This window comes from Rhinolophus sinicus, linkage group LG06 (genome assembly GCF_036562045.2).
Source record: "Rhinolophus sinicus isolate RSC01 linkage group LG06, ASM3656204v1, whole genome shotgun sequence".
NCBI lineage: Eukaryota > Metazoa > Chordata > Mammalia > Chiroptera > Rhinolophidae > Rhinolophus > Rhinolophus sinicus.
Genome location: NC_133756.1, coordinates 141428733 through 141454451, shown reverse-complemented (window position 1 = coordinate 141454451; position 25719 = coordinate 141428733). Strand labels below are relative to the sequence as shown.

The 25719-nt window shown below is 42.6% G+C and overlaps 1 protein-coding gene across 7 annotated transcripts in view; it reads left to right on the top strand.

Moving 5' to 3' along the window:
* Positions 1–25719, top strand: part of MPPED2 (metallophosphoesterase domain containing 2) — a 161993-nt gene that overhangs the window by 215 nt on the left and 136059 nt on the right. Inside the window, exons 1-2 of one of the 7 annotated variants that reach the window (XM_074336163.1) lie at positions 296–649; positions 6177–6425. In XM_074336163.1, the coding sequence (XP_074192264.1) occupies positions 6298–6425 (128 nt within the window). In that variant the 5' untranslated portion in view covers positions 296–649; positions 6177–6297. Of the gene's footprint in view, positions 1–295; positions 650–731; positions 764–1332; positions 1483–1875; positions 2194–2381; positions 2513–6176; positions 6426–25719 lie in introns of those variants that run through there. The other 6 variants (XM_019738616.2, XM_074336162.1, XM_019738620.2 and 3 more) reach the window with 6 other exon arrangements.

Here is a 25719-nt window from a genome sequence, read left to right as displayed (position 1 = left end):
CCATTTGGAGGGAAAACTCCCTTTATTGTCCTGGGGCTCCGTAGCACCCCCTCCCCGGTCCCCGATCATTTTTACGCTGATCACACTCATGATGATGAACTTGCAGCTCAGCTTCCTGCCGCCTGCTTGACCCGGGAGCACCAGCAGGCTGCCGGCCTCGCCCTCAGTTCCCTCCTCCTCTTGCAACCCAGGGGCCTCGGGGCGCCGGCGGGGGTTCGAGTGGGCCGGGGCTGCAGGAGCTACGCGCCGGGACGCGGGGTCCTGCTGGGGAGCGCGCAAGGAGCGGCGCTTCGGCCGCCTGGCTTCCTGGAGCTGTGCTCCTTTGACCCCAGTGGCGGTCCCTGTCACTGCACCGCTCACGCTCCCTCCGGCTCGCCGCGCCCTCGCTCCCTCTCCTCGCCCCCTCGCTCGCTCTCTCCACAGATCGAGGTTGCTCTCGTCTTTTCTCCCCCCCGCCTCCTTCTCACGCCGCGCCCCCGGTCCCCCGCCCCAGCCCACCGCGGGACCTCCGAGGTCGAAGGTTCTGGCCCACTCGCGCCCCTCGCCAGCCCCGCGCGCCCCCGGCGCGCCTCCCGCCGGCTTCGCGATGGATCGCCTGCTTGCCGGGCGCTGAAGGCATCCCCGGGACCCGGAGCGCAGCCCGGGAAAGGTAATCCGCCCCGGGAAAGGAGGCGGAGGGCGGGGGAGGGGGAGGAGGAGGCCGGGCGCCCGGTGCCGAGCGCGAGAGGAAGGGAAAAAAATGCACACACAAAGCGGAGCCCGGGTGAGAGGTGCCTTGTCACAGGCGCGTGCGGGGGGCTCCCTGGCTGCGGACCGCGGCTGCCCCGATGCCCCTGACATTCGCACGAGCGGGCACTTCCCCAACAATTCGGAACCCGAGGAGGGCTTATTTTCTACCCCCGAGCGAAAGCTAATTCTTTTTTAGGTGCTATCTCCCTCCCACTCCCCATCTTGCCCTTCTGCTCTTCTCCCCTCCCCCCAGTCCTCGGCCCCCGACCTCTCGGGGTCTCCACATCCCCGCCCCCTCCTCCGCCGGGATTTCTTAGGAGGGGAGGAGAGGGTGTCGGCGAGGGGCAGCGGCAAAAGCCAAGTGGCGGGAATGGGGGTGGGGACGAGGGCACGGCGAGCTGTTTACTAGAAAGTCCCGGGGTTATGTGTTCGAGCCGCCCCGGCCTAGGCCCGGGTGCATTGTGTTGGCCCGAGCCCCGGGCGCCCGCGGCGGCCGGAGAGAGGTGCGGTGGCCGGGAAGGCGCCGCGCAGCTTTGTGCTGGGGCTGCGCTCCACCGCCGCCCCCGGGTCTCAAGCGGGGCTTTTCTCACCCCGTCCCCGCGCCCAGACCTCGCTCTCCCCTGCGGTCTCGGGTCTTCACGATCGTAGCCTACGGAGCGAGCTAGAGACTCCGGCTGGGCGGCGGGATACGAGCAGCGAGAAAAAGTAACCCTTGCCGCCGGATTTCTTCTGGAGAGAAGCAGGAGTTCTTTGGTATTTACATGTAACAGGGTTATCTTTGTGAAGCCTTTGAATTCCAGGGTTTTGCGGCCTAGGAGGTGAAGGGGGCATTTTCCCTTCTGGAGACTGGGGACGGGGGTAGAATCTAACATCAAGAAAATAAATTAAGGATGCCCCATTGGGGGTAGATTTAGAGCACATTTACCTCCCCTTCAACAAATCCCAAATTAAGTGCAATGCAGGTCATGAAAAATGTGTAATTGATTTGAGATGCTGCAAAGAAACACAAACAGGTCAGGGTGGAAAACACAAACAAAACTTTAAGTGAAAGAAAAGATTTCCAAGGGGGGTGGGATCCGTGGCCTCCACACCCCCTTCCAACCCTCGCTGGCTCCCTCCCTTCCTTTCTCTGCCGTTCCAGGGAAGCAGCCGGCTGCTCCCGGGCGGAGAGCCGGGAGGCGACGGCGGCGGCTCCGGGCGCGGGCTCCGCTCTGAGGGTTCGGAGATGCCAACGCGCCCAGGAGGCTGACGTCGGGGGCGTGGGGCTACGATGCCTCTGCGAGGATGGCGCGGTGTCAGGGCTATTGGCCGCCGTTGGTCATCAATCAATCCGGGGCTGGGGGAGAGGGAGAAAAAGAAAGACAGGCGCCCAGCGGAGCCCGGGGCCGTGAGCGTCAGCGCCAGCAGTGCCAGCAGCGGCGGCGGCAGCGGTGGCGACGGCAGTGGCAACCGGGGACTGAGCGAGTAAGGCGAGCTGGTGCTCTAGGAAGGAAGGGGGAGCTGTAGCCGGGACCAGACGGCCGTGAGCCGGGAGGGCAGGGCGAGCGCGCGCGCGCGCGCTCGTGTGTGTGTGTGTGTGTGTGTGTGTGTGTGTGTGTAGTTGGCGAAGCCCCCCTCCCCGATTTAAAACAAACACACCAATCCAAAGTGGAGAATTCCGCGCCCCCCGCCCCACCATATATAGACTCTCCGGATAGCCCGAGGCGCGGGAGGAAAGTGCTGCCCTTCCTCTCCGAAAGCATGTGCCAGCCGGGTGTCCGCAGTGCTGGAGACAAGTTCAGGTGTAAGTGCGGCGGGAGGGAGGGCGCTGTATGGACAGAGGCACGTGGAACTTTGTGCATCCCTTCAAAATCCCTGGCAGAGAAGCTGCCGGGAAGGCTTGTGAGCATCGCTCCGGGATGCAGGGATGTGTAACTGGAGGTGGACATAAAAGAGTAGGGGCGGGAGCTGAGAAATCACTCGATCTGTGCGGCAGAGGGAGGGGAGCGACATTTGGCGAAGTTGGAACCCGCGAGTTCCAAAGTCTGGACAGGCGGTCTGGCGATCTTAGGGCAAGTGAATAAAATGAGCATCCTTGTTTAAAGGAGGAAATCACGGGCCCCTTCCTCATCGGCTATGCCGTGCGGTGCTCCGGTAGAGAGGTCATGAGTTGTTGCTTTGAAACTTTTGGTAAATTGGACTTCTGGTGTTTAGGAGGTGGAGACAGTTATTTAATTCCCCGGCTTTTAATCCTTTCATTGCCAACAAACTTTAAAAGGTTTTCCAACTAGATTCCTTGGGGGAAAAAACAAACAAACATAAAACATTGCAAGTTGCACAGCTTAAGGGACAGGAGAAGTGATTGCTGTCTAGGAAATGCAAAATGTGCTCACATGGTTTTTTTTTTTTTTTTTTTTTTTTTTAAGATAGAAATCAAACTAGCAGCAGTATAAATGTTTGGCAGTAGCAGTCCCCTTTAGATTTTTCTTTAGGATCCCTGGCATTTAGTGCTGGATTCCTTTGTTTTGTGGAGCAAATATGTTGAAGTATAAAATGAAAAATTTTAAAAAGAATACTGGTCATTTTAAATATGCAAAAAGCAATACAAGAGCGATGAAGATGAGATACTCCAAAATCTGATCATTTGGAAGTTTTTCCTGCCAAAAAATGTGAAGCAAAGTGATACAGCTTCTTGATAGTTCTAGGCAGTGTATCGTTCTGTTTGTTTCACGCTTTTTTCAAATTTCTCAGGTTAGAGGAGGGGACCATTGTCCTGTCTCTGAGTTTACAAAAAAAAAAAAAAAAAAAAGGTCTTAACCATGTGTTGGTGTGTTTAATATTCTTACGATATGTTCATTTTGTGATGTGAGTGGGGGTGAACATAGCGTTTACAAAAAAAAAAAAAAAGCTGTTTCTTGACTTGCCTGTAAAGGTTCCTGTGCAAGTTATGAAGCTCTGCCTCAGTCTGACATTTTCTTCAAAGAACTCCAGATTAAAGAAGATAGACACTGCAGGTGCACTGTTTCGATAAAACATTTGAAAAGAGAACACGGTAAAGATGAATTCAAATGAGATGCCAGCCACCCATTTAGTCCTTCAGAGTTATAGGGTCCTGTGCTTGCTGATGAAAAGATGCCCTATTTTTCTGCTGGGGCAAAGGTGCAAAGGTGCAAAGATGTTCACTTGATAGAAAAGGCAATCCTGCAGTTGACTTTAGGATGAAGTGGACCACTTAGGGGTGTGAATTGATCACTTTCTAAGTTCTGCCTCTTCTAGGCTTCCAATGGGAGGGTCTAATGCTAACTCCTGTTAAGTCATTGCTTAGATATGTACATAATAGGTATATAGGCTGTCTTTCTAGTCCGTTTTGTTTAATTAGTGAGTTTGTTCCAAAAACATTTAAACTGTTTTTGGCACTGGGTGCAGAGATTGTTGCTGAGAGGTCACAATGGTCTAGACGTGAATTTTGTTTCCTTCGCTTCTTAATGTTCTGTATATCACACAATAGACATTGATGGCAGGAACATAAGAATTGCCATGTCATTTTTACACCACTCTCTAATTTGTGCAAACACTAGGTTCTCGCATTCTGAAAATGTGTTTTATTCCTCTGTGCTTTGATGGCTAACATTCTTTTTAATGACCCTCATTTCTATAACAGGAAGATATTTTCATTTGTATTTACTTTTCAGCGTGGCGCAATTATGCAGTTTTGTGCTTCAGCAGTGTCTCGGTACTTTGTGTCTCAAAAGAGAATTACAGTACTTAGAACAGGACTGCAATTTGAAGCAGGTGTTGTGTTTTACTGTTATGCAAAATAACAGTAAAATATAATTGTGGGGGAAATTAAGGAAACAGCTGCAAACTTGGTATGAAAACTGCTACATTATGATTTGTAAGCAGTTCTTACAGCTATCTTACATCAGAGGAGCAGGGAAAGATTTTAATTTCGTTAATCCTACTGGCCTGGTTGTCTGTCAACTGGTGCTTAAAGGAAGGACTCAAACCTCCCATGAAGGCAGGAAGAAGAAAGAGAACCCAAAGTGAGACTTTGTTGAAAATGCCAGTGCATCAGGGTTTCCTCTGTTGGCAGTGCCTTTGTACATTAGGAATGCAGGCGAGGTGGGTGTTGTTTAGCTCTCTTCACTAAGATGAAGAAGGCAATGATTTGAGTAGAACGCTGTGGAATTTCTTAGCCCAGCTAGCATATGGAGGACTACACAAGCCCTGGGTTGTAAAATAATAAAATAAATGGCCTATGGCAGGCCATCTGCATTTTGCTTGGTATTTAAGGTGTTTCATGCCAAATTTAAATCTAATCTTGTTATTCTAAATAATTTTATTTGAGATAGCAGCTAAGACTCCAGAGCTTAATGGTGTACATGGTAAATGTATTTTGCTGTGGAGCTTAAAGTAAGAGGATGGGTTACCCCAGGGTTACCCAAGGACTGTGCCCTCCGCTGCCGCTTCTCTACTGCACTGATCAATTACAACAGCCTTCATGCAAGGGTGTGCTTTCCTCAGTCTGTGCACACTTGCTATAAAAATAAACATCTTCATTTCTGAACTCAGTGCAGCAAATCATATACTGACATTTAGAAAAAGATTCAAAACTAATGGGAACTTAAAAAAGTGTGAAACCAACTACTGAGAATTAGGTAGCAGCAAGCAAGAACGAAGATGTAGACGTAATGGCTGCCCTCCTTTACTGCTCCCAGCTCAAAGAGAGATGGTAATGAATGCATCGAAAGTGGTGGTCCAAGCCTGGATGTGTTTGACTTTCCCCTGAGTGACGGTAGTCTTTAAAGAAATTGTACAGCATTGAGCAAGAGGGATTTGCTTCACCATAAAGTTCTTGGCCGCAGTGGAATGCATATGTATTCCAGGCATTGAGTACCTATGTATTTTGGGAACTGCTTGTGAATGAAAAAATTATGTGCAACGTGTGCATGTGTGATGTGTGTAGCATAGGTACACACATGTATTGTTATCAGCAGAGCATTTTAAATTTACATTTGTCATTGTGTTATATGGCTGTGTTAAACACTGAGATTTCAAATTATTATAGGACACCAACTTTGTACAGACCAAATATTCCAATTAGCAGGGATGGTTTGGAAGAGTCTCCACTTTGAGCACAAACCATTTATAGTTAGACACCATGGCAACTGTGGATATGGCCCTTCTGTAATTCATGTTAAGTGCCATAATTATAATTAAAGAGGAAATCTTAGTTTGAATGCCACTGAAATGATTTGCGAGCAGCCAGCAGTGTCATCTGCCATGTAATGTCCACTCTGAAGCACTTGCAGGGTAGAGAGTTGGAAAAGGTTGTATCCATGAGGCAACAACACAGATCAAGATTTTTCTGTGAACCAATTTCATGTCCATGTGTCACATTTGATGTCTCTTAGAACACCCTATTTTTCTTTGTTCTCATTTTATAATTTTTTTTTTTCTTTTTCCAGAAATGCACAGCGGTATTGATGAGTAGATCCTTTGGTTCAGAGGTTGGCTGAAACGCACCATGCCTGCTTCCATCCTTTGCTCCGGAAAGTTGTGAATTGCTCATGCCTATAAGGAGGAAGGATGGCACATGGGATTCCTTCTCAAGGCAAAGTTACCATCACGGTGGATGAGTACAGTTCTAACCCCACCCAGGCATTCACTCACTACAACATCAACCAGAGCAGATTCCAGCCGCCACATGTACATATGTAAGTATCACTCATGAACTTAAAACAAAACAAACAACAACAGAAAAAATCTAGCAATCAAGAAACTAGAAACAAAACAAAAAAGTCACTAATGACTTCTGTCAGGGAGAATAAAAAGTATCTGATTCGCAAAACAGATGTGTGTCTGTGGTTCCAAATACCGCTCAGAGGAATCTCCTACATCTGTGTAACACTTCGAAGTTTCAGAGTCCTTTCAACCACAACTTAACATTAGGTCTTCAGAGCCTCTGAAGGGTGGCAGTAGGCTGCCCACATTTTATGAATAAACAACAGAGAGGTTAAGGTATTTGCTGAATGCCACACAGTGAATTTTGGCAGCGTCTCCTGACCCCTAGCTCAATTTGCTTTCCATTGTATTGCTTGCCTCCATGATGAAATATTTCTTGAAAATTTCTGTAGTTTTTTTCTCTTTCACCTCACCCCACCACCCCTTTACATTCAACGGGGAAATAGGCCTAATTGGGACTAATTGTTCAACCACTGCTCAATCCATTGTCTTGCCTGTTGCTAGTGGAACGTGTGCTGCATGCTGCACGACTCAAACAATATGGGGAACAAAGGCTTGAGGGACAGTGGAACACTTGGTTCCAGCAATTGTACTTTTCTCTCACTCCCTAATACTATTGAAGGCATGTTGCGGTTTAAGCTGTTAAGGAACAAAGTGTGGGAGAAATCAAGAGGCGAGGATTTTGCAGTACCTGGATGCACACCAGCTTTTTTCTGTTCCTCTGCTACATACAGGATGTGCTGGGCTTTCAGAAGACAGGGCAAAAGGTCACCATCCCCCTTGTTTATTCAAGGCCTGGTGCCCATTCTCTGTTAGATCTTCCAGTGTCTAACATTAGTCTTTCATAGTAGGACTGAACCTCTTTGAAAACTATTGTATAGTCAAGAGAGAAAAGGAGGTTAGGACTCTGTTGACTGTTTTTGCAAAAAAAGTCCTAGCAAAATTGAACTCAGGGCATGTCTTAGTCACAAGCTCTTTTTTTTAGTAATTGTTTCCTTTGGGCATTAAAAAAAAAAAAAAAAGTAGGACTTCCGTCCCCCAAACCTCCCCCGCCCCTCAAATTTAGAAACTGTAATAAAACAAAAAGATCTTCTCTTGACTGCCTGCCTGGGTTTAAGTGTAAAGACGGGGATGCTACTTTGCAAGTATATTCAATAGAGCCACTCAATTACCTATAACGGGATTTCTGGGGGAAAAAAAAAAGAAAGAAAAAAAGAAAGACATCCTTTCAAATGGTTAGTGCTAAACTATTTCTAAGAATTGTATACTTTCTTTAATTCAGGATATATTCATGATTATGAAAGATTGTTAACATGATTTTAAGGAAAGGTTTTTAAGGTGAATAAGAATTTTCTTTGTTAAAATGGTTTTTTTCAACAGTAAGTATGTATTCATTTCAAATATTTCTTTTATTCTGCTTCTAATAATTTTTTCCTTCAAATACGTTACAGAATTTGTGAAAATGGATTTAGGATACCTTTAGCTCTGTTTTGCTGGGGTGATGTTTTGTATTAAAGAATCGCAAAGAACTTTGTGAATTCTGTTTCCTTTCAGGCAAAGGAAAGTATGTTTTGCCCCAGATTCCTTGGAAAGTGACTGATAGGGAACCTCAGCTTAGTCCTCACTTGTTCGTGGCCATAAGATTCCACTTGTGAAATGTGATGCATAGAGATATTTTTAAAATCAGGTAACCTTAGAACTGATGTGCTTAGTTCTAGCCATGCAAAGTTTGAAGGATCAAATCATACCTTTTCTGAAACAAAGCTTTGAGAAACGGGGTTTGCACTGGCAACCTAGACAGCTGTGTAGTGCTTTTACCAGGCATCCCTCCTACCTTGGAGAAGAGGATTCTTTCATGCTCTAGGTCCAGCTTGTCATTCCCCCTTGGCTACCCACTGAGGACTTCCTACCTGAACCCTTGGCTCCAGCTACACAAGTTGGCTCACAGTCACCTGAGCTCATCTTGCATCTTTCCGTTTTGATGCAATGTTTTCACCGTTTCTCAGAGCGGAGACATTTATGCTCTGCTCATCAAAAACCTCAGAGCCAGTTCAGGCCCCTCTACGTCTATGAAACCCCTCTTCTATCTCTCCCAGTCGAAACTGACTGTTCCCCCCACCCCGCAATGCGATGCTCCTAGTCACTTGGGGGCATACCATACCACCTCCATTATTATTTCTCTCTATATACAGGTATATACCTCTCTCTCTCTCTCCTCATGTGTTTCTTAAAGGCAGGGATTGAGCAGGTAACAGGTGCTCAGAATACTGATTGATCGACTGATTGATCCATCCATTGATTTGATTGGGCACTGAGATGAGAAATTGTGTTTGAGATTAGGAGATTTTCACTGGCATTTTTTCTGAGCTGTTTTTAGCATTATGTGTGTTTGCATGAAGGTGCCTCTGTATGGTCAAGATGCTGGCTCACCTTTTCCTTGTCTTTACTTTTCTGTGCTTGATGCCCTGGCACAGTGGCTGGTCCATACTAGGCATTCAAGTTTCTTGGTGAATTGTGATCGTGTTATACTTCTGTTATTAAAAAAAAAAAAAAGGTTTCCCTTAGTCTAAACAGAAACTTAAATTGGTTGCAAAATATCCATAAAATAGTTAGTCTAAAATTTCTTAGCTTTTCTGAAATTTTCAATGTGTCATGCAGAGCTTTGCTCCTGTCCCTGAGGATAGTCTCTCTTTTCCACTTGAATAGTTGCTCATTTGTTTTGCATGGAATTCTTAAAACATTTGTTTCCCTTTTTCACTTAAACTGAGGTCAATGAAGACCTGGCACAGATCATCTGGATTGGAGTTAAAATCCTACTCCCTCAAGTGATCCATTGCTTTCTTTCATACAACCTAGTTGGGGGTTTTGTCACCTTAATTAAAGAATAGCTCACTTTCCATTTAATTCAGTTAGTCTCACTTCAGGTTTGTGACTCACCTTGGGCCATTTACTTCCCTTCTCCAGGTCTCAGTTTACTCATCTGTAAACATTTACACCAAATGATAGTGACGGATCTTTTAGCTCTAACATACTAAGATTAAGATTGCAACTAAGACAATATTAATTTGTAAGGTGTTGGTGTGGGGGGAACACAAATACATAAGACCTGATTTCCATCTTCATGAAGCTTATCACTGATTTCATAGCTGTTCAACTGGCTGTAAGAGGTTTACTGCTTTCTCTCGGTTTGGTTTTACCTGTGAGTTCTGATGAGGCTACCACCGAGCTTTCTAAGAACCACTGGTTTGTATCTCTGCCTGTGATATTGGAATTTTTCTTTTTTTAAATAAAGCAATCCTATATGACCCTGGGAAAGACAATTAAAGCATAGCTGGAGTTGGCAGGGCAGAATTTAACCTAGAATTTGTGTGCCCCCCTTACCCAGACTCTCGAACACACTAATAAATGGGATGATTGAAAACCAACAATTAACAGGGCTTCATTTTTCTACAACCCTTTCATCTCTCCCGAGAAGGCTGTTGAGAAAATTATTTAGTATATTCATTTACTGATGGTGGGAGGAGGTGTTGAAGGAGCCAATGTAGGTTTGAAAACACAGTAAAGATTTTGTATGTTTTTAATTATCTGAAGCTAATAAAATATTATACAACCTTTTTAGTAGGGCATCCAACAATCTCAGTCTTTGCATGGAAAGTCCCATGTTCTGGGAGACCCCTTCGTCTTGCGCTAACCAGGATGGCTGGTCACCCTACTGAGGTCAATTCCTCACCTTTTTTGCTAAGGATTGGTTGTTAGGAAGCACAAATCAAGTTTTATTTTCAGTTTTAGTCACTTTGCTTGTCTATCTCTTCAATTGTCAACGCTCTTGGACTCTTACCTAGCTCTGGTTCTTTTCCACTTGTTTTTGGGAGACAGTGTAGCATGGTGGTCGGTATCTCCAATGGAATCGGACTATTGGATTTAAAACCTGGTTGCACCCCTGACTTATTTGTGTAACCAACCAGTGAGAAATGTATTAACTTCTCTGTGTTGTCTTTTTTTCATTTATAAAATGTGGGCAATAAGCGTAGTACCTATCTCACAAGGTTGTTGTGAAGGTTGTTGTCGAGTTCTTAGAGAAGTACTGAGTACGTGACCTATACACAATAAATGTTAGATGTTATCATTAAATGATGGTTTTATTGATTCTGTGTTTTGTATTCTGAGCTGTCTCAATTCGTTTTGAAAATCAGTGGAGTATAAATAAATGAATAGATAAGAAAAATCACTCACTGGTACATTTTGTCCAGGAAACTTTACTGGATGGAATTTTTAGCTGTCAGCGTTGGCATGCATCTTGACTTTGTAGGGTCTGTCAAGACAGTTTAGGAGTGTCTGTCTCACCTGCCTCCAGTTACTCCATGGGATTGACAGTCAGGGGAGGGGGAGGAGCCCCATGAGCTGAATGTTGCCTGGTTGTTCTCTGGGGTATCACAATGACCTTTCTTCACTTGGGCTGGTCTCAAGACATTGTACCTCCACCAGTGTCTTAGGCTCCCCATCGGGCTGTGCTTAAAACAGAAGCATCAAGAGTTAACCATAATTAACCAGGGTTGAGTGCAATGGGCACAGCTTGGGCTGGGGAATGAGGACAATATTCACGTGGTAGCTGAGAATGTGGTCTGAAATGAGATATCTCTATACAAATGCTGATCCTACCCATTACTGGCCTGGCTGGGTGGTGATCGACAAATTATTGAACCTCAGTCTTCCCATCTATAAATGGGTTTAATGACCCTTTAAAATGGTTGTGAGCTTTAAATGAGATGATGTATATGACAGATAGTGCCTGAAAGATAGAACTTGATAGATGTTGGGATAGTATTTATGGTCTTGTCAATTTGCTGGTGAGCATGAGATAAATGTTAACATCTTCCTTTCTGAACTGGTTGGTGGTATAAAACCTGACAAGTCCCAGTTTGTGTTCTTTTTGCTTTGTTGGATTGCATCTGTCAGTGTTTGCTCGGGCATTGCTAATCAAAAATGATCTGAAGTGGTTAGGGTATCTGGGTGATCATGCCAAATTCTTATAGGATTTTGTCTGATCAGAAGTTTCATTTTTATGTGGTAGGAAGTAAATGTTTGTTTCAGGGCTGTATTAGCTATCCTTAGGTGCAAAAACAAAGTTACAGAAGAGTGTTAAATAATGGTGCTGTTTGGTTGAAAAAAAATATAAAAGTGTGTAGAAAGATAAATACCAACATTACTGGTGATTATTTTGGGAATAAATTGGGAAATAATTTGGGGGAAGGGAGTGTTGGGTAAAAACCTTTACATTTTTATTTTATATACTTTATATTTATGTAATACTTTTATATTTTATTTTATATGTTTTATATTTATGTAATACTTTCACGATAAAAACACTTTTTTAAAAAATGATAAAAATATAATTTGTCTACAAGTGCTTCTGCTTTGTATGCAAGAGTTGCAGGAAAGTCTCACTCTGCTGCAAATCTACTTTCTTTTGGCCTGGTGACACCTTCTATTTTATATTATAATCAAGGAATGGACCAAAGGCTGTTCATTGGTTCAATATAATTCAACTTGCTCATGTGTGGGGAGAGGAGAGCAGTGCCAAGGATGCTGCCTACTTCTGAGTCCTGTATCTGAAGGGGAAGTTTTTGTTTTGTTTTGTTTTTTAAAGATTTTATTGGGGAATATTGGGAAACTGTGTGTTTCTCCAGGGTGCATCAGCTCCAAGTCTTTGTCCTTCAGTCTATTTGTGGAGAGTGCAGCTCAGCTACAAGTCCAGACACCGTTTTCAATCTTTAGTTGCAGGGGATGCAGCCCACCATCCCATGCGGGAATTGAACTGGCAACCTTGTTGTTGAGAGCTCGCGCTCTTAACAAATGAGCCATCCGGCCGCCCCTACAGAACCTCAGTGGCAGCTCATTGTCTTCAGTCTAGTTCTGGAGGGCGCAGCTCACTGGCCCTTGTGGGAATCGAACCAGCAACCCTGCTGCTCAGAGCTCGTGCTCTAACCAACTGAGCCGTCTGGCTTCCCCCTGAAGGGGAAGTTTTGAAGAAGTGTCTTCAAATTCATTTTTGAAAGCCCGCAGATTATACAGTATCAGTAAATAAATGGGTTGCTGTAGGACACCATCTGACGATGTTTCAGGGAACTTGTATTCTAGTCCTGGCTTGGTCACTAATTGGATCCATGATCCTTAGCAAGATGGGCCTCTCTGAATTTCAAGTTTCTTACCACCTATTGGTCTTGATGCTCTTTAGCATCATTCCTTCTCACTGGCAGTCTCAGATTTCTATTTCTTATCTTTTCTTTTGTCTATTTGAAATTAAGAACACAAATCCCTCATCATTAGTGATATTCTGTACTAAAGAATGTTATAGGGAGACATCATGGGGATATAGTGGAGGGAAAATGACCCCTAAGTCTCACACAGAGGAAGAGTAATATCAATGAATGAATGAATGTCTGGGGCTCCGTAAAATTGCACTTTACTAACAAGGTAGAAATTCATTCTTTGCTGCAGAGCTGGCTGCATTAGCTGTTTGAAGGAAGAGAAAAACAGAATTTCTAAACATTTTCTCTTGGTAAGCCGCTTTCTCATTCTCATTACAAATTTATCACTGGCCTGCACATTAGCATGGCCATAATTTTTGTTAATGTTTTCAATCTGAAATTCGTCATGGAGATGCTGAATGGCCCTTTTAGTTTGCACTCGTATATAAACACAGGGTATTTTTTCTTTTCCTCTCTCATTTCTTTTTTAAAATAAGTTTTTTTTTTCCTATACACTCCCTGAGGGTACTGATCTTGTGGTCCGTGACAGTTCGACTTCATTTTAGAGCTGACTTTTTTCCTATTCTGTAGATTTCTTTGTTTGCATTCGAGCATTAAAAAGGCAACCTAAAATCAGATATTTTTTTTTGTCCATATGGATTTGTTCTTAGAATCCTAGTTGTACGTTGCATAACTGGGTAATATTTTTTTTTTTTTGGTGGTTGGTTACTTAACTCTCTGGGAGGGTAAAGAATATTGACAAATAAAGCAGATCCTCTGTAGTATGGTATTCTTGGAATTCTGAAATACTTACATTTACAGAGATAAAGATTCATAGGGAAAGTGTGGCCACAGTCAATGGATATACATATCCTGAAACCGGGAAACCATCAGATCACCTCTCCTTATGAATTAAAGCTATCTCCTGCTCTAAATACAGTTGTCGTTTTTCTTTTTTCTTCTTTTTTTAAAAAGCTTCTTTCATGGAAATGTTTTGATAAAAATATACAAAATGGCAAGGCAAGCTAAACAGGAAGTAATGTAATGGAGAGTCTGTATTTGAGAAGTATTTAATTTTAATTCTGAGAGTTTAGAGCTTATAAAGATGTAAAATATAAAACAAAAGCTAGTGCCACGGAATCTACGACGTCTTATATAACAAACTCTAGGTAGTTTTGAACTGTTTTCAAAAATGAGAAAAAGCTCAGTCTCAGAGTATCTACCCATCAGTTTCTTTTTATTCCTTTGCGGTATTTCCTTCCTTAGTTCTTGTCTTCCCATGGCTTTTTCCTTTTTAGATTTTCATAGCATACTGAAAACCAGATTTTTCAGTAGCTGTCCTGGCATGATCAGGCTACTATTTCAATATCAGTATGGACAAAACTACCATACTTTTGCAGACCACCATGTTAGTCTGTTAGTCTGCCTTTTTTTTTTTTTTTAATGTAAAAAGTACACTTGGAGGCTTTGTCTATGTAGAAACACTAACTCTGCAAAGAGGAAACTCTGTTGGATTTATTGGCCCTTGCAGTATTTGGGTCTGCATATTTTTGTTCTATTTTGCTTTGAAGATTTTTTTTTTCTCTAATTTCTGCCTCTGTAGAAGGGTAAAATATATGCAAATAAGAAAATGCAGTTTTTGCAGGCTTTTCATTTTTTCCTTCTTTACCGTAAATAAAGAATATAAGCTCCTCTAGTTGGTTTAAATTTTTGTGCAGTTTTACAATAAATACTAAAACCCTTGACACTGGTTGAAAAAAAAAAGTAAAAGAAAAACTAACACCATTTAATAAAGGAAACAGATACATTTTTAGTACTTGAAATTATTAAGCTTTAAAATCCCAAGTGAGAATTAAACCACTCTTGAAGTTCCTCTGTTGGTCGTGACTTCCTCAAAAGATTGCAAGACTCTACACCGTAACATGGACTTGAGTCCAACCCATTTATTTCTTTGTGCAGTCTCTGAAACCTTCCAGCTCAAAGATTCGATAATTCTTGGATTGGAAAAATATCTTTTCCCATCTTGTGGTGGGCTATTTTGGCATTTATGCTGATTGGCTAAGAAAAGTGGCTCACTTGTACTTTTTGGTTTTAGGTATTTGGGCCACAGACCAAGTTTCAAACCGTTTATATATTGTACACTTAGTTTAAAATGTGTTTTGCACGAAGACTTATAACTGAAATCAAGAAAAAAATTAAATCTCCCACCAGCTAAGCAACCTCAGCATGTTTCTCTAATTTCCTGAAAGATTATCCTTCTGCTATAACATAGACATTTTACCAGCTCTATTTTGGTCCTGAGTTTTGGAAAGTTTTTCTCTCCTTTGTTTCATTTTGCTTTGCCTTAAGACTTCAAAGATAACCACAGAATCTATCAGACTGTTTTAGACATTTTTTTAAATCACAAATACGCTCCTTGCTTGATTCTACCGTATATTTAATATATTCCATTAAAAAAATATACCAAAGTTTACTTTCTAGTCCTGCTTGGGTAGGCAGGGCATATAATGAGGAGATTCATGTTTTATAGAGAAAAAGAGGAAAGATGGGGGTATGTGTGAGAGAGAAAAAGGGAGGGGAAGTGAGAGGGGAAGGGGAAGGGAGAGGGAGGGCCTAGCAGATATATTTGTTAGATCGTAATTCTCTTTCTTACAATTATGATGTCCGTGGCCTTGGGCTTGACTTTAACACCAGGAGCGTGTCAACATCCCTAAACATCAATCAACAGGGAGACAAGACAAATTGCACCTTAACTTTCTGGGGTATGCCAATTTTAGATACCAACGAATCCAGCATTGGAAAGGATCGGAATAGCAATTTTTCACACATTGACCTGTTTTGATCTCTGAGAAGGAACAATTTGCTAGACCTTTTTAGGTAATTCAAAACTTTAGGTTTGTGTTTCAATATTTAGAAAAACCCGTTTGACAAATAGTGAACTATGAACTGGCTTTTGAGAACTATAAGAATATCTGAAATTGCAATTTCCCAAGGTTCGCCATCTGTTAGTATCTAGGAGATTTACCATATGTTGTGCTCAGATTCTGACTTTTACAGGTTAACTTGTTTTCACTTTGTTCTTAACCCTCACATTTTGGGCACAGCTGGTAGCGCTGAAACCTATTTTGACTCAAACTTAGAGGAAAGAAGAATAGGGAGGGGCAAATCTTTGGGAAGAACCAATGGAGTAGGAAGGAGGTGTTAACTCCTAAAGGATATTAATTCCTGATTCTTCCATAATGTAGTTCAAAGACGAATCTAATATTTTCCCTGTGTAAAATGTACAGACTTGTGTGTCCTGTTCAGTGCAGTGGGGTAAGCCCCGATCCACCGCTTTGCCGGCTGACACTCTGGAGAATTCAGAAGGGAAATAATAACCCCGTGGGAGGTTGTTTGCTCCACGCTGTGCCCCTTGGTGGCTGATGGCTAGTCTGTTTTGCATCTCTCCATCTCGACCCCTCCACAACATTAATGGCAGCCGGCACGCTCCACTGTTTATCTTGGAATTTGATACCATCATCTTGGCAACCAAACTGGGACCTTTACTACTCAGATTGTTTGTCATTTGTTGTTAATTATCTGTTACCATAAATTCTGCACTTTGAGAAAAAAGGGAATGTTTTGAAATATTTCCTCCAGCATGTAAGTGGAGCTTCATTTGCTGTGGACAAAAGAGGGGGGGAAAATCAGCCCTTTTGGGAATCGGTTTCAGGGAAATCAAATGCCCTGGTTTTTCAGACAGGCTCCGTTAGGTCCCACTAATGCAGGCAGAATTTGCACTGGAAATTGTGTTTCAATATTTGCAAGGAAGAACCTTTGCAATTCAGCAGTGGTCTGTATTTAGGAGAGGTAACCCCTTTCGAGGAAAAACAATAATCTAACTTCACAAACGGGGGTTTGCAATCTCATTGTGCCATAATTGTGTTTTGTGTGTGCGAGAGCCAGCCTTTTCCCCTACAGTGGTTCCTCCCTTTCAAAGGTTATTAAGACAAAGCCATCCAGAGTGAAAAGTAGCTTCTGCTTACCTGCCTTTACGAGGTGTTTATTTTGTCAAGTGTAGAATTAAAATGAGCTTTCTGGCCATTAGTAGATTTTAATCATGCCCCCACACTCTGCAGGGAAGGTTGTATCACCTTATAAACAAACAGCGCTGTTTTGCAAGGTGCTGTACCATGAGCTACGAGAGCTCGCTGCTGCACTTAATATCTTCATAAAGCCGTAAACAGAAGATCATGAGCGAGAGGAAGGATGAATGCATGTATTTTGGAGGGGAGACTTTCAGGAGTGGAGTGGTTGTTGCTAAGCAGAAATGTAAGCACATTTAAAAATATAAAAAAAGAAATCATTTGAAAAGTCCCCCCCGCCCAAGAGTATATCCAGAATCCAGTCTGTCTCTCTACCGCCGTGTGCGTCCCTTGCATGTGTTCATTTATATTCTCTGTGAATGTCTCATCTTTACTGTGGAGATCATAACAATATGTGTGTGCTTCCGTAGGTACTAGTGAAGGTTATATTAAATGATGCTTGGTGCTTAGGAAAGGACTGAGCACACTCTCAATGTTCAGGGCATGGTAGTTATGATTATTATAGTAATTAATAATAATTGCCAGTAAGTCAGTATGTCTGTTTTATTCTTGTTGAGAAGTTTTTGTTTTCGTTCTTTTCCTCCTGGCTTTTAAAGTTTTTAGAGTTGTGCTGTCTCCGCAGCGATTCCCACACTAGGAGGGAAGGATTGAGTCTGTGTTAACCTATGGATAGCCAGGCCACAGTCTTAGTAAACAATATCTTAGCTGCCTGCCTGCTGCCTGGGACAGGGGAACTCTCAGAGATGTGTGTGCCTTTTATTGGAGTTGTGGAATTTGCTTGGGTCTGCTGCCTTTGGTTTCCACAGAACCAGAAAATGTCCTTCCCAGGCCCATAATAGTATTGTCCCTGAAAGGAAGCATCGTTTCTATATATTCGACTTCCATTATTCTTTTATTTTCCCTCTCAGTGTTTTTCAAAGGAAGTACAGTAGGGGTGTGTGCACTATTTTAGAACACAGATTACCATCAAACTTTTGGATTAAGAATTGAGTATTAAATTGGTGCCTCAGATTTAGTAACAGTTTGAGTATGAGAATAAGAGACTGGGGGGAGGAGAATGGAGGTTGGAAAAAAAGCACCCTTAGACTGCTCTAGAGGAGGCTGGGAAAAGGATTTAACACTTTGGATTTCTTAGAAGCCATTAAAACTCGGATGGGATCAGATTACCTGACTGCACATCTGAAACATGAAACTCTTGCCCTAAACCATGCAATTGAGTTAAGCTCCAAATTCAAGGCCTCCCCCTAAGGCTGGCCTCTGGGTAAGCCTCATTGTGGATTGCAAAATGATTTCCTTTGAGAGGAGCAAGACTACAGTGAGGTTTTTATGGCCAATTGAGCCTGTACATTGGTGCCAGCCAGACATTTGGCAGCAGTTAGTGCCAACTTTGGTGATCTGTCCACCGATTTTTCCCAAGGTCTCCCATCCCATCTGGATTCAGTGCTGACATTGAAGGGAAGATACGTTGTAAATCCAACTAGGCACGCCCCCTGAAGTTTGTATTTTTTAAATTTTTTCCAAGTGGAGAGGTATTGAGAGGTGCAGGGAAAGCAGCAGGTGGGTCCACTCACCGCCCTGAACTTTGAGGCTCACAGTGACGACGACAGCCCTCTTCCCTAAATACCATTTCTTCCCTCTACCTTTGTCACTTCTTTAGGGGTACCCGTACCCCTCTTTCTGGATCAGGTGAACCCTTTGTATATACTCAGAGGACCTACAAGGAATGCTTTCCCGAGGTCACAATTATCATGAATGCATTTTCTAATTGTTTGTTAAATCACTGTCTCCACTAGGCTCTCAGCTCTGTGAAGGCAGCAACGCTTATCTTTTCATTTTCCTTTTTTGCCTGCCTCTGTCTAGAGCACCTATCACAGTGCTAAGTACTTTCTGTACACGTTCCGAATACCTGCTGAATGAATGAGTGAAAGTTGAGTTTGCAAGGATTCAGTTCTCTCTTACTGTGTGCTTCCCCAAGAAGCTTGCGTTCCCTTGTAATCATTCTTTCATTTGGGGAGTGTGTATTTAGACGTGATGGTACACGTGGCTTTAAAAAGGGTAACTTATGTAAGTCTCCCGTGTTTTTTTCAGGATGGAGTTGGATGAAACTCAGAGTGAGTATTTCTGATACTCCTACACTGATGCTATCATCTATCCTGCCATCAGTTCACTTTTACAATGATAGTAGTAAACTCTCCTATCTAACATCGGAAAAACATCCAAGTTTCACTTTCAACTGGACCCTAAAGATTTGGGTTTCCTTTTGGGTTTCCTATGTTCTCTAACTTAAAAACTGAGACATTAGGAAGTCTGTTGTTTAAACTTCTTGTAAAATGCTCATTTATTGATCCTATTTGGGGTCAACAATTATTGGTTAGAAGGGTGAAATGAATGAGGATATATTTAGGCCGATTACCAGGAGTCTGACTGACAACTACCCCTAATGTGTGGCGTTTACCTGAAATGAAGACCATGAAATTGGGTTATCTATTATCATAAGAACCATGCATTGCACATACGGTGAACCAATTTTATTCTGTACTTGTATGTTGTTTTTTTAACAATTGTACTTTTTTTCTTTTGAAACAGTGAACTTTTTAAGCTCTTATAGAATAACTATTTTGACAGAATCTGTGATTTAAGTACAGATAATACCATCATAACATGGGTGTTATACAGTGATTGAAAACCTTTAAAATTTTTTGATTTAAAAGTAAAACAAGTGAAATTTAAAGTAAGTATATAACAAAGTTCCAATTATGGATGACTAAACTACAAACCTCTTGAAAACCAAATGAAAACAAAAAACCTGTATAAAGTACCACGCTTAAGAAAATTTTACAAGAAGCAGAAGTTAAAAGATGAGAGATAATAAGAAAGAGGTTTACACTGCAAGCACTTTGGGGCAGGAAGTTTTTAATTTCGGTGGCCTCCTTCCGGTTTTCTCCCTAACTGTCCTTGTGACTGTGTCTACTAAGGAAGGTGCTGCATAATTAGGCTTTCTGGAGATACCCTTTGGCTGAAGACCTAATTGAGTTTCTGGACTTGAGTGCTGGACTAGAACTGGGGGAGCTTTTTGCCCTGTAGGTAGAAGCCCTTTGATGGATCTGCCTCTTTGATAAGAACCTGTAGTGACTGGCAGTAACACGGTTTAGGTAAAGTATGGTTTAGTAATTGAGGAGTCAGTACTCCTTAATATATGAAAATCTTTCTTTAAAATAGGGACGACACCAAAATCCACATGTGCAATTTAAATGAGCTTGTATTCTGCATTATAAATATGCACCGGATGCCAAGTAGAAAACCGGAACACTCTCTCAGGATGCTGTTAGGGCCAAGCGGAATCTCATTAGGGACAGCTTCAAAGATCAGTTCCTCGTGTCCATAAAAACAAGTGTAAATTATCTGGTGCGCGCCTGCTGTTAGCAGTTGTGGTATTGCATTATGCATGATTCCAGACTGCACAGAGGAGACACAAGCGGCACGGAGTTCTGAAATAGATGTGGGGATTTCTCCATATATATATATATATATTGGTGCTGAGTCCACAGTTTGGAAATTTATTGGTGTGTTTCAGTTAATGGAGGGTGCCATATATAACCTGCTCCTACATTTTTGATGAATTGGAGTCAGTTCAGAGAGGCATGATAAGGCTCTGAATTGTTTAGATGAACAACCAATCCACTCAGATTTATGTATCTTGTTTGCTCACATATGGAGTCAGAATTGGGGGCCATGAATACATTCGATACACATAGAATTGGGTGCATTTGTTTCTGTCATTCTCTCCCTCTTTTTGGTCTCTTGGTTAGATTTTAAAAACAAGTGTTAATGATTAGTAAACTAAGAAAATGTGGTTGACATTAACAGGCTTTGATAAGTAGTTTTAGAATAAATGCCTAAGGGTCTGTAATATATTCTTCTGGTTCACTGTGTGAGAAGATAGAGAAGCAGTAGAGTGTTGTGTTTAAGAACATGGACTCTAGAACCCGCTTGCCAAGGTTTGAGTTTTGGTCTACCTCTTACTAGCTGTGTGCCCTTGGGCAAGTTACTTAATCTCTCTGTGTTCTTATGTGTAAATCACAGAGCTGTGGTGAGTGTTAAATCAATTGATTTATGTATGGTACCTAGAACATTTCCTGGGACACGGTAAGTCCTATCAGAGTGTTTGCTCATATTGGTGTTATCATTACTGTTGGAGGTAGAACACCTTCCAATATAGCTGGGGGTGACGAGGTATGGCGCACCCAAAGACGGAGTTCATAAGTGTATGTGTGGTTGAGCCTGAGGGCCGGCAACGTCAGGAACAATTCCTCAGAGTGAATTGGGAAAAGCCATTAAAGATATAAAATACTTAGTAGATGCGTATCTTTCTGGTCTACCTAACCCAGGAAAATAACGAAGAGATCTTGGGGAAAGGGTAAAAAATGGTAAGAAGAGAGGCAGCTTTCCTCTGTCCAGAACAGAAGAAAGTGTCTGTAACATCTTCTTTTCCCTGTTGTTTCTCAGAGCCTCGTCCCAGAACAATGCTTCATACGGGAGAAAGATCAAAAGAACAGCCTTATGCAGTACCATGTGACTTAAATCCATAAATGTTCCAGCACCGGTTACCTCCATTTTGAAATTTACATTTGCAAATATAAGTGCATTGCCAGTGTGTCAGGATTGCCCTTCCTAGACTGGAAGCTCTGTCTGGGCAAGGCTGATGCTGGTTGATCCTCAACCTTCTGCAGTGTCCAGGGGCTCAGTGATTAAATACATCTTTGAGAAATCAATAAAGAGTCTCCCATTTGTATTTCTTCTGTCGTTTTGTCCTCACGATAAATTCTCTCTGAACTTAAAATCTTTCCATCCTCTTTAGAGAGTCATCCCTGCTATTATTATGCTCACTCAAGCACTAGTTATTGCCACCATTGGTGTTCCTCCTTCCAGTTTGCTGAAAATACCCTACCACCTCCTGTCACTCACTCATCAATATCTGAAGGATGGTTTGTTGTCAGCTGTCATGTTTTGTCATTAAGTGATTATGGGCTCCTGTGTGACTCTTTAACACCTTTTCTGGGAAATGAGAACCTCTAACATATTTGGAAAGGGGAAAAGTTGTTTGGCTTGATGGCAGTCTTGGAAACCATCTACAGGATGGGGAGGAAATGAGGAAGATGAGTGGGAGGTTTGAGGGAAGTTGGCTGTCACTGACATTGTTTCAATCAATGAATCAATAAGTATTTACTAGAAGTGTCATGGGGGCAGGGATCGTGGCTGTTTCAACTATTGTTTTAGCCCCAGAGCACAGCACAGTGCCAACTACAATAAATAAATAGTTACTGATGAAGAAATGAAGGTCTTCTTGGGTCTAGCGGTCAGAATAATGTAGAATTGTAAACCCCGTAGTCCTCATCTGCTAGGGCTGTTTTCCCTATTTAGGGAGACAATCAAAAGCTCCTGAATTAAATAATACTTGATAAAATAATCATGTGTGCATTATTATTAATAGAGTATCTAGGTGTATTTTTGTATATTTGTGTGCTGGTGTTCTCTGTGAGGAAACACATGTAGGGAATTTTATATATGTTCGGTTGGCCACCCAGAGAGGTTGGGTGACCTGAGGAAGGTCACATAGGACTGCTGGTTTGCAGTACAATATGTGTCTCTTTTTGACCCTTACTGAGCAGAAAGTGCTTAAGGAACTTACAGTTTGAGGCAGATAATAATTCCTAACTGAGTAAAATTTCTTCAAGCACATGCCTGAAATACGACTTTTTCCGATATCTGATTTAGTTCCTTTAAATTGCTTTCCAATTTTATTTCTCATTTTTCTCTGTAGACGTATCCCAGAATAGTCAACATGTCTCAGGTCTGATTCTTGTCCCAAACTTGAAAGAAGGTAGGCTCTCTGTAGGAGGCACCCTATGATGGAAAGCAGTATAAATTAAACAGGAGCAGCTCTTTTATGCCCTGGAGGATCACACTTTGATTTCATTTCATAATATTTCCTCCTGTTTTTACCACTCCTGTGTCCCTTGGTTCCTGTCAAGTCTGGCAGCAACTTCTGGACCCCAAGGCTCCAGAAACCATTGCCATTTCCTACTCAGAGACTATATGCACACTTGGACAGCAATTGCATTTTTGCTGGGATGTGGGAGTTGAGAAGTGTGCAACCATATGCCGTGGGCTTGGATAATGGCTCACATTCCAAACAAGTGAAATGGTTTCTGGCCCATTGCTTGTACTGTGTAGAAATGAACAAACCTGTACTATGCTTCTAAGCCTTTTCCATTTGGAGACATGAAGATAGAAAGTTGGATGCTTCAACACAATAAATTTTACCCAGTTCAATTTGAGTACAGTTCTGAGACCTAACTACGGTTGACTATCATAGATCAAGGGTAACGTCAAAGGGATCTCCTTTTTTGAGAAGTTCCTAGAGGTTACTATTTGGAAATGATGTTTCTGACCAAAAGTAAGTGGTCTTATTGCATAGAAAATTGCTTCTGTTATCCATAATTAGTGTTGGCATCATTTGGTAGACCACTGAAATGTGTTTTCTTCATTAAGATTGAGCAACCCTAGGGCCACAAGTCACTCCACAAGGAGCATTTCCAGCCACATGCAATTTCCCTCTTGGAAAATGCTCTGTGGAAGGTGAGAGGTATCACATTAAACTTCTTTATTGTTAAAACTGCAGCTGGGCCCAAGTTGGCTTTGGCCATGATCTTTTGCCTAGGGCACTGCAGGTCTAGCTATCAGTAACACTAGCCAAATGCCTAGGGTGTTGGTGCAATGGCTGGCAGCTGGGCATTGGTTCAGTTGCAGGTCATGAGCCAGAAGTACCTGTTAGATCTTTAAAAACTGAGCATCACAGAAAGTAGGAGCATTTTTCCATCTTTGCTTTTCTGGAAGTTCAGATATGGCACTGGGGAGCGCTTTCACATTGAATTCTAATGGTTAAACTTCATAGTAGAAAATTTATCTAATAAAAGTTCTAGTTTTTGGTGATGATTAAAATGAGTAGTTCTGGAAAGCTCTAGACCCCAACTTACTGGGCAGAGAAGTTTATAGAATATGCATTCTGAGGAGTCCAGCTAGTGAATATGTTGGTTTAACAGTCTACATGTCACTGTAGAAATTATACATCTGTGAGGACAGAGTGCCAGAGAGCAGTTTCCAGGCTCTCGGCCTCACGTGGAAAGCTGCTGGCTCAGTTAGTAGATGGCCATCAGATGTAACAAGTTGGCCATCAGCTGTGACCAGTTAGCCACTGGCCCCTGATATAACTGCCATGGCTGAGCTAGCAAGCGCGGACTGCAGTTAGCAAGGGGTTGGTTAGTTGGGTGGTTGGCAGAGAAGCAGACGGCGGATTGCAGCTACCAAGTGGGGTTAGCAAGCATGGATGGCGGGTTGCGGATCATGTGAGTCCTACTTCCTGTGTTTCGCCCAGCCGCCAGCTAGACGGGTGAAGGAAGAGCCCCTGTTGGGGTACTGGTGGCTGTTTGCTTTTGTGTCATCACCAGCTGCCATCGAGAATATAGTGGTATGAACCCCCTATCCATGGCTCTGTTGGTGTTCCCTTTTGGCCTCACCATATCCTGCGTTCTTGTGCGGGGAGCGGGAGCTGAGACCCTGCATTACAACATCTCTGTTGTCTATACACAAATACGTGTGTGTACACATACATACACTCCCACAGATAAATGAAAATTTAAAATTAAACACAGATACAAGCACTTCATGAACAATTCTTTTTTTATTATTTCATTTATTTATTTTTTTAAGATATTTTTTATTGGGGAAGGGGGACAGGACTTTATTATTGGGGAACAGTGTGTACTTACAGGACTTTTTTCCAAGTCAAGTTGTCCTTTCAGTCTTAGTTGTGGAGGGTGCCATTCAGCTTCAAGTTGTCCTTTCAGTCTTAGTTGTGGAGGGTGCCATTCAGCTTCAAGTTGTCCTTTCTGTCTTAGTTGTGGAGGGCGCAGCTCAGTTCCAGGTCCAGTTGCCATTACTAGTTGCAGGGGGCACAGCCCACCATCCCTTGCGGGAGTCGAACCAGCAACCTTGTGGTTGAGAGGATGCGCTCCAACCAACTGAGCCATCCGGGAGCTCAGCTCAAGGTGTCGTGTTCAATCTTAGTTGCAGGGAGCGCTGCCCACCATCCCTTGCGGGACTCGAGGAATTGAACTGACAACCTTGTGGTTGAGAGCCCACTGGCCCATGTGGGAATCGAACCGGCAGCCTTCCGAGTTAGGAGCATGGAGCTCTAACCGCCTGAGCCACCCGGCCGGCCCCATGAACAATTCTTAATGACAATCTAAAAAAACAAATAAAACATTGAATATTGTTTGCATGTGGGTTGAACACCTCAGCTAACATTACTCACACAGCTGACCTTGTTTTCTATTGAGGGCACCAAGAAGCCACATTATTAAGCATATTGGGTCAACTCGGGGTTCACATTAACATCAGTTTTCTTTCTGAGGCGATGAAAAGGTCTTCAGCCAGATTTTCTTTTTGTTCCACACCCAGTTTGGGGGGTTGGGGGGAATAGCATGATGTTTGCATGACTACGAATCTGCTCTATAAATAAGCAGATTCAGTCTTTTGTTTTAAATGTAATCAGCAAGATTGCATTTGCATTGCTTGTAAGTGAATCACATAAGTGAAATTACATTGCCTGCATCTCATTTGCTATCATAAAATGTTATGGGATGCAGGCTGTTTTTTTCCAACTAAAGTGTCTTGAGTTGGTGTTAGGGTACTTGCTTTCATTTTCCTTTGTGACCAAATTTGTTGCATTCTACAGAGCTGGGGCTCATATTTTCACTTATGTTAGTTGCTAGAGAAATACTCGTTCTTGTTCTCTACAATGAGCTAAGATATTGGTTCGGTAGGGGGTAAATGGGAGTTTTAAGACTGTCTCATGTCGTGTAGCAAGTGAT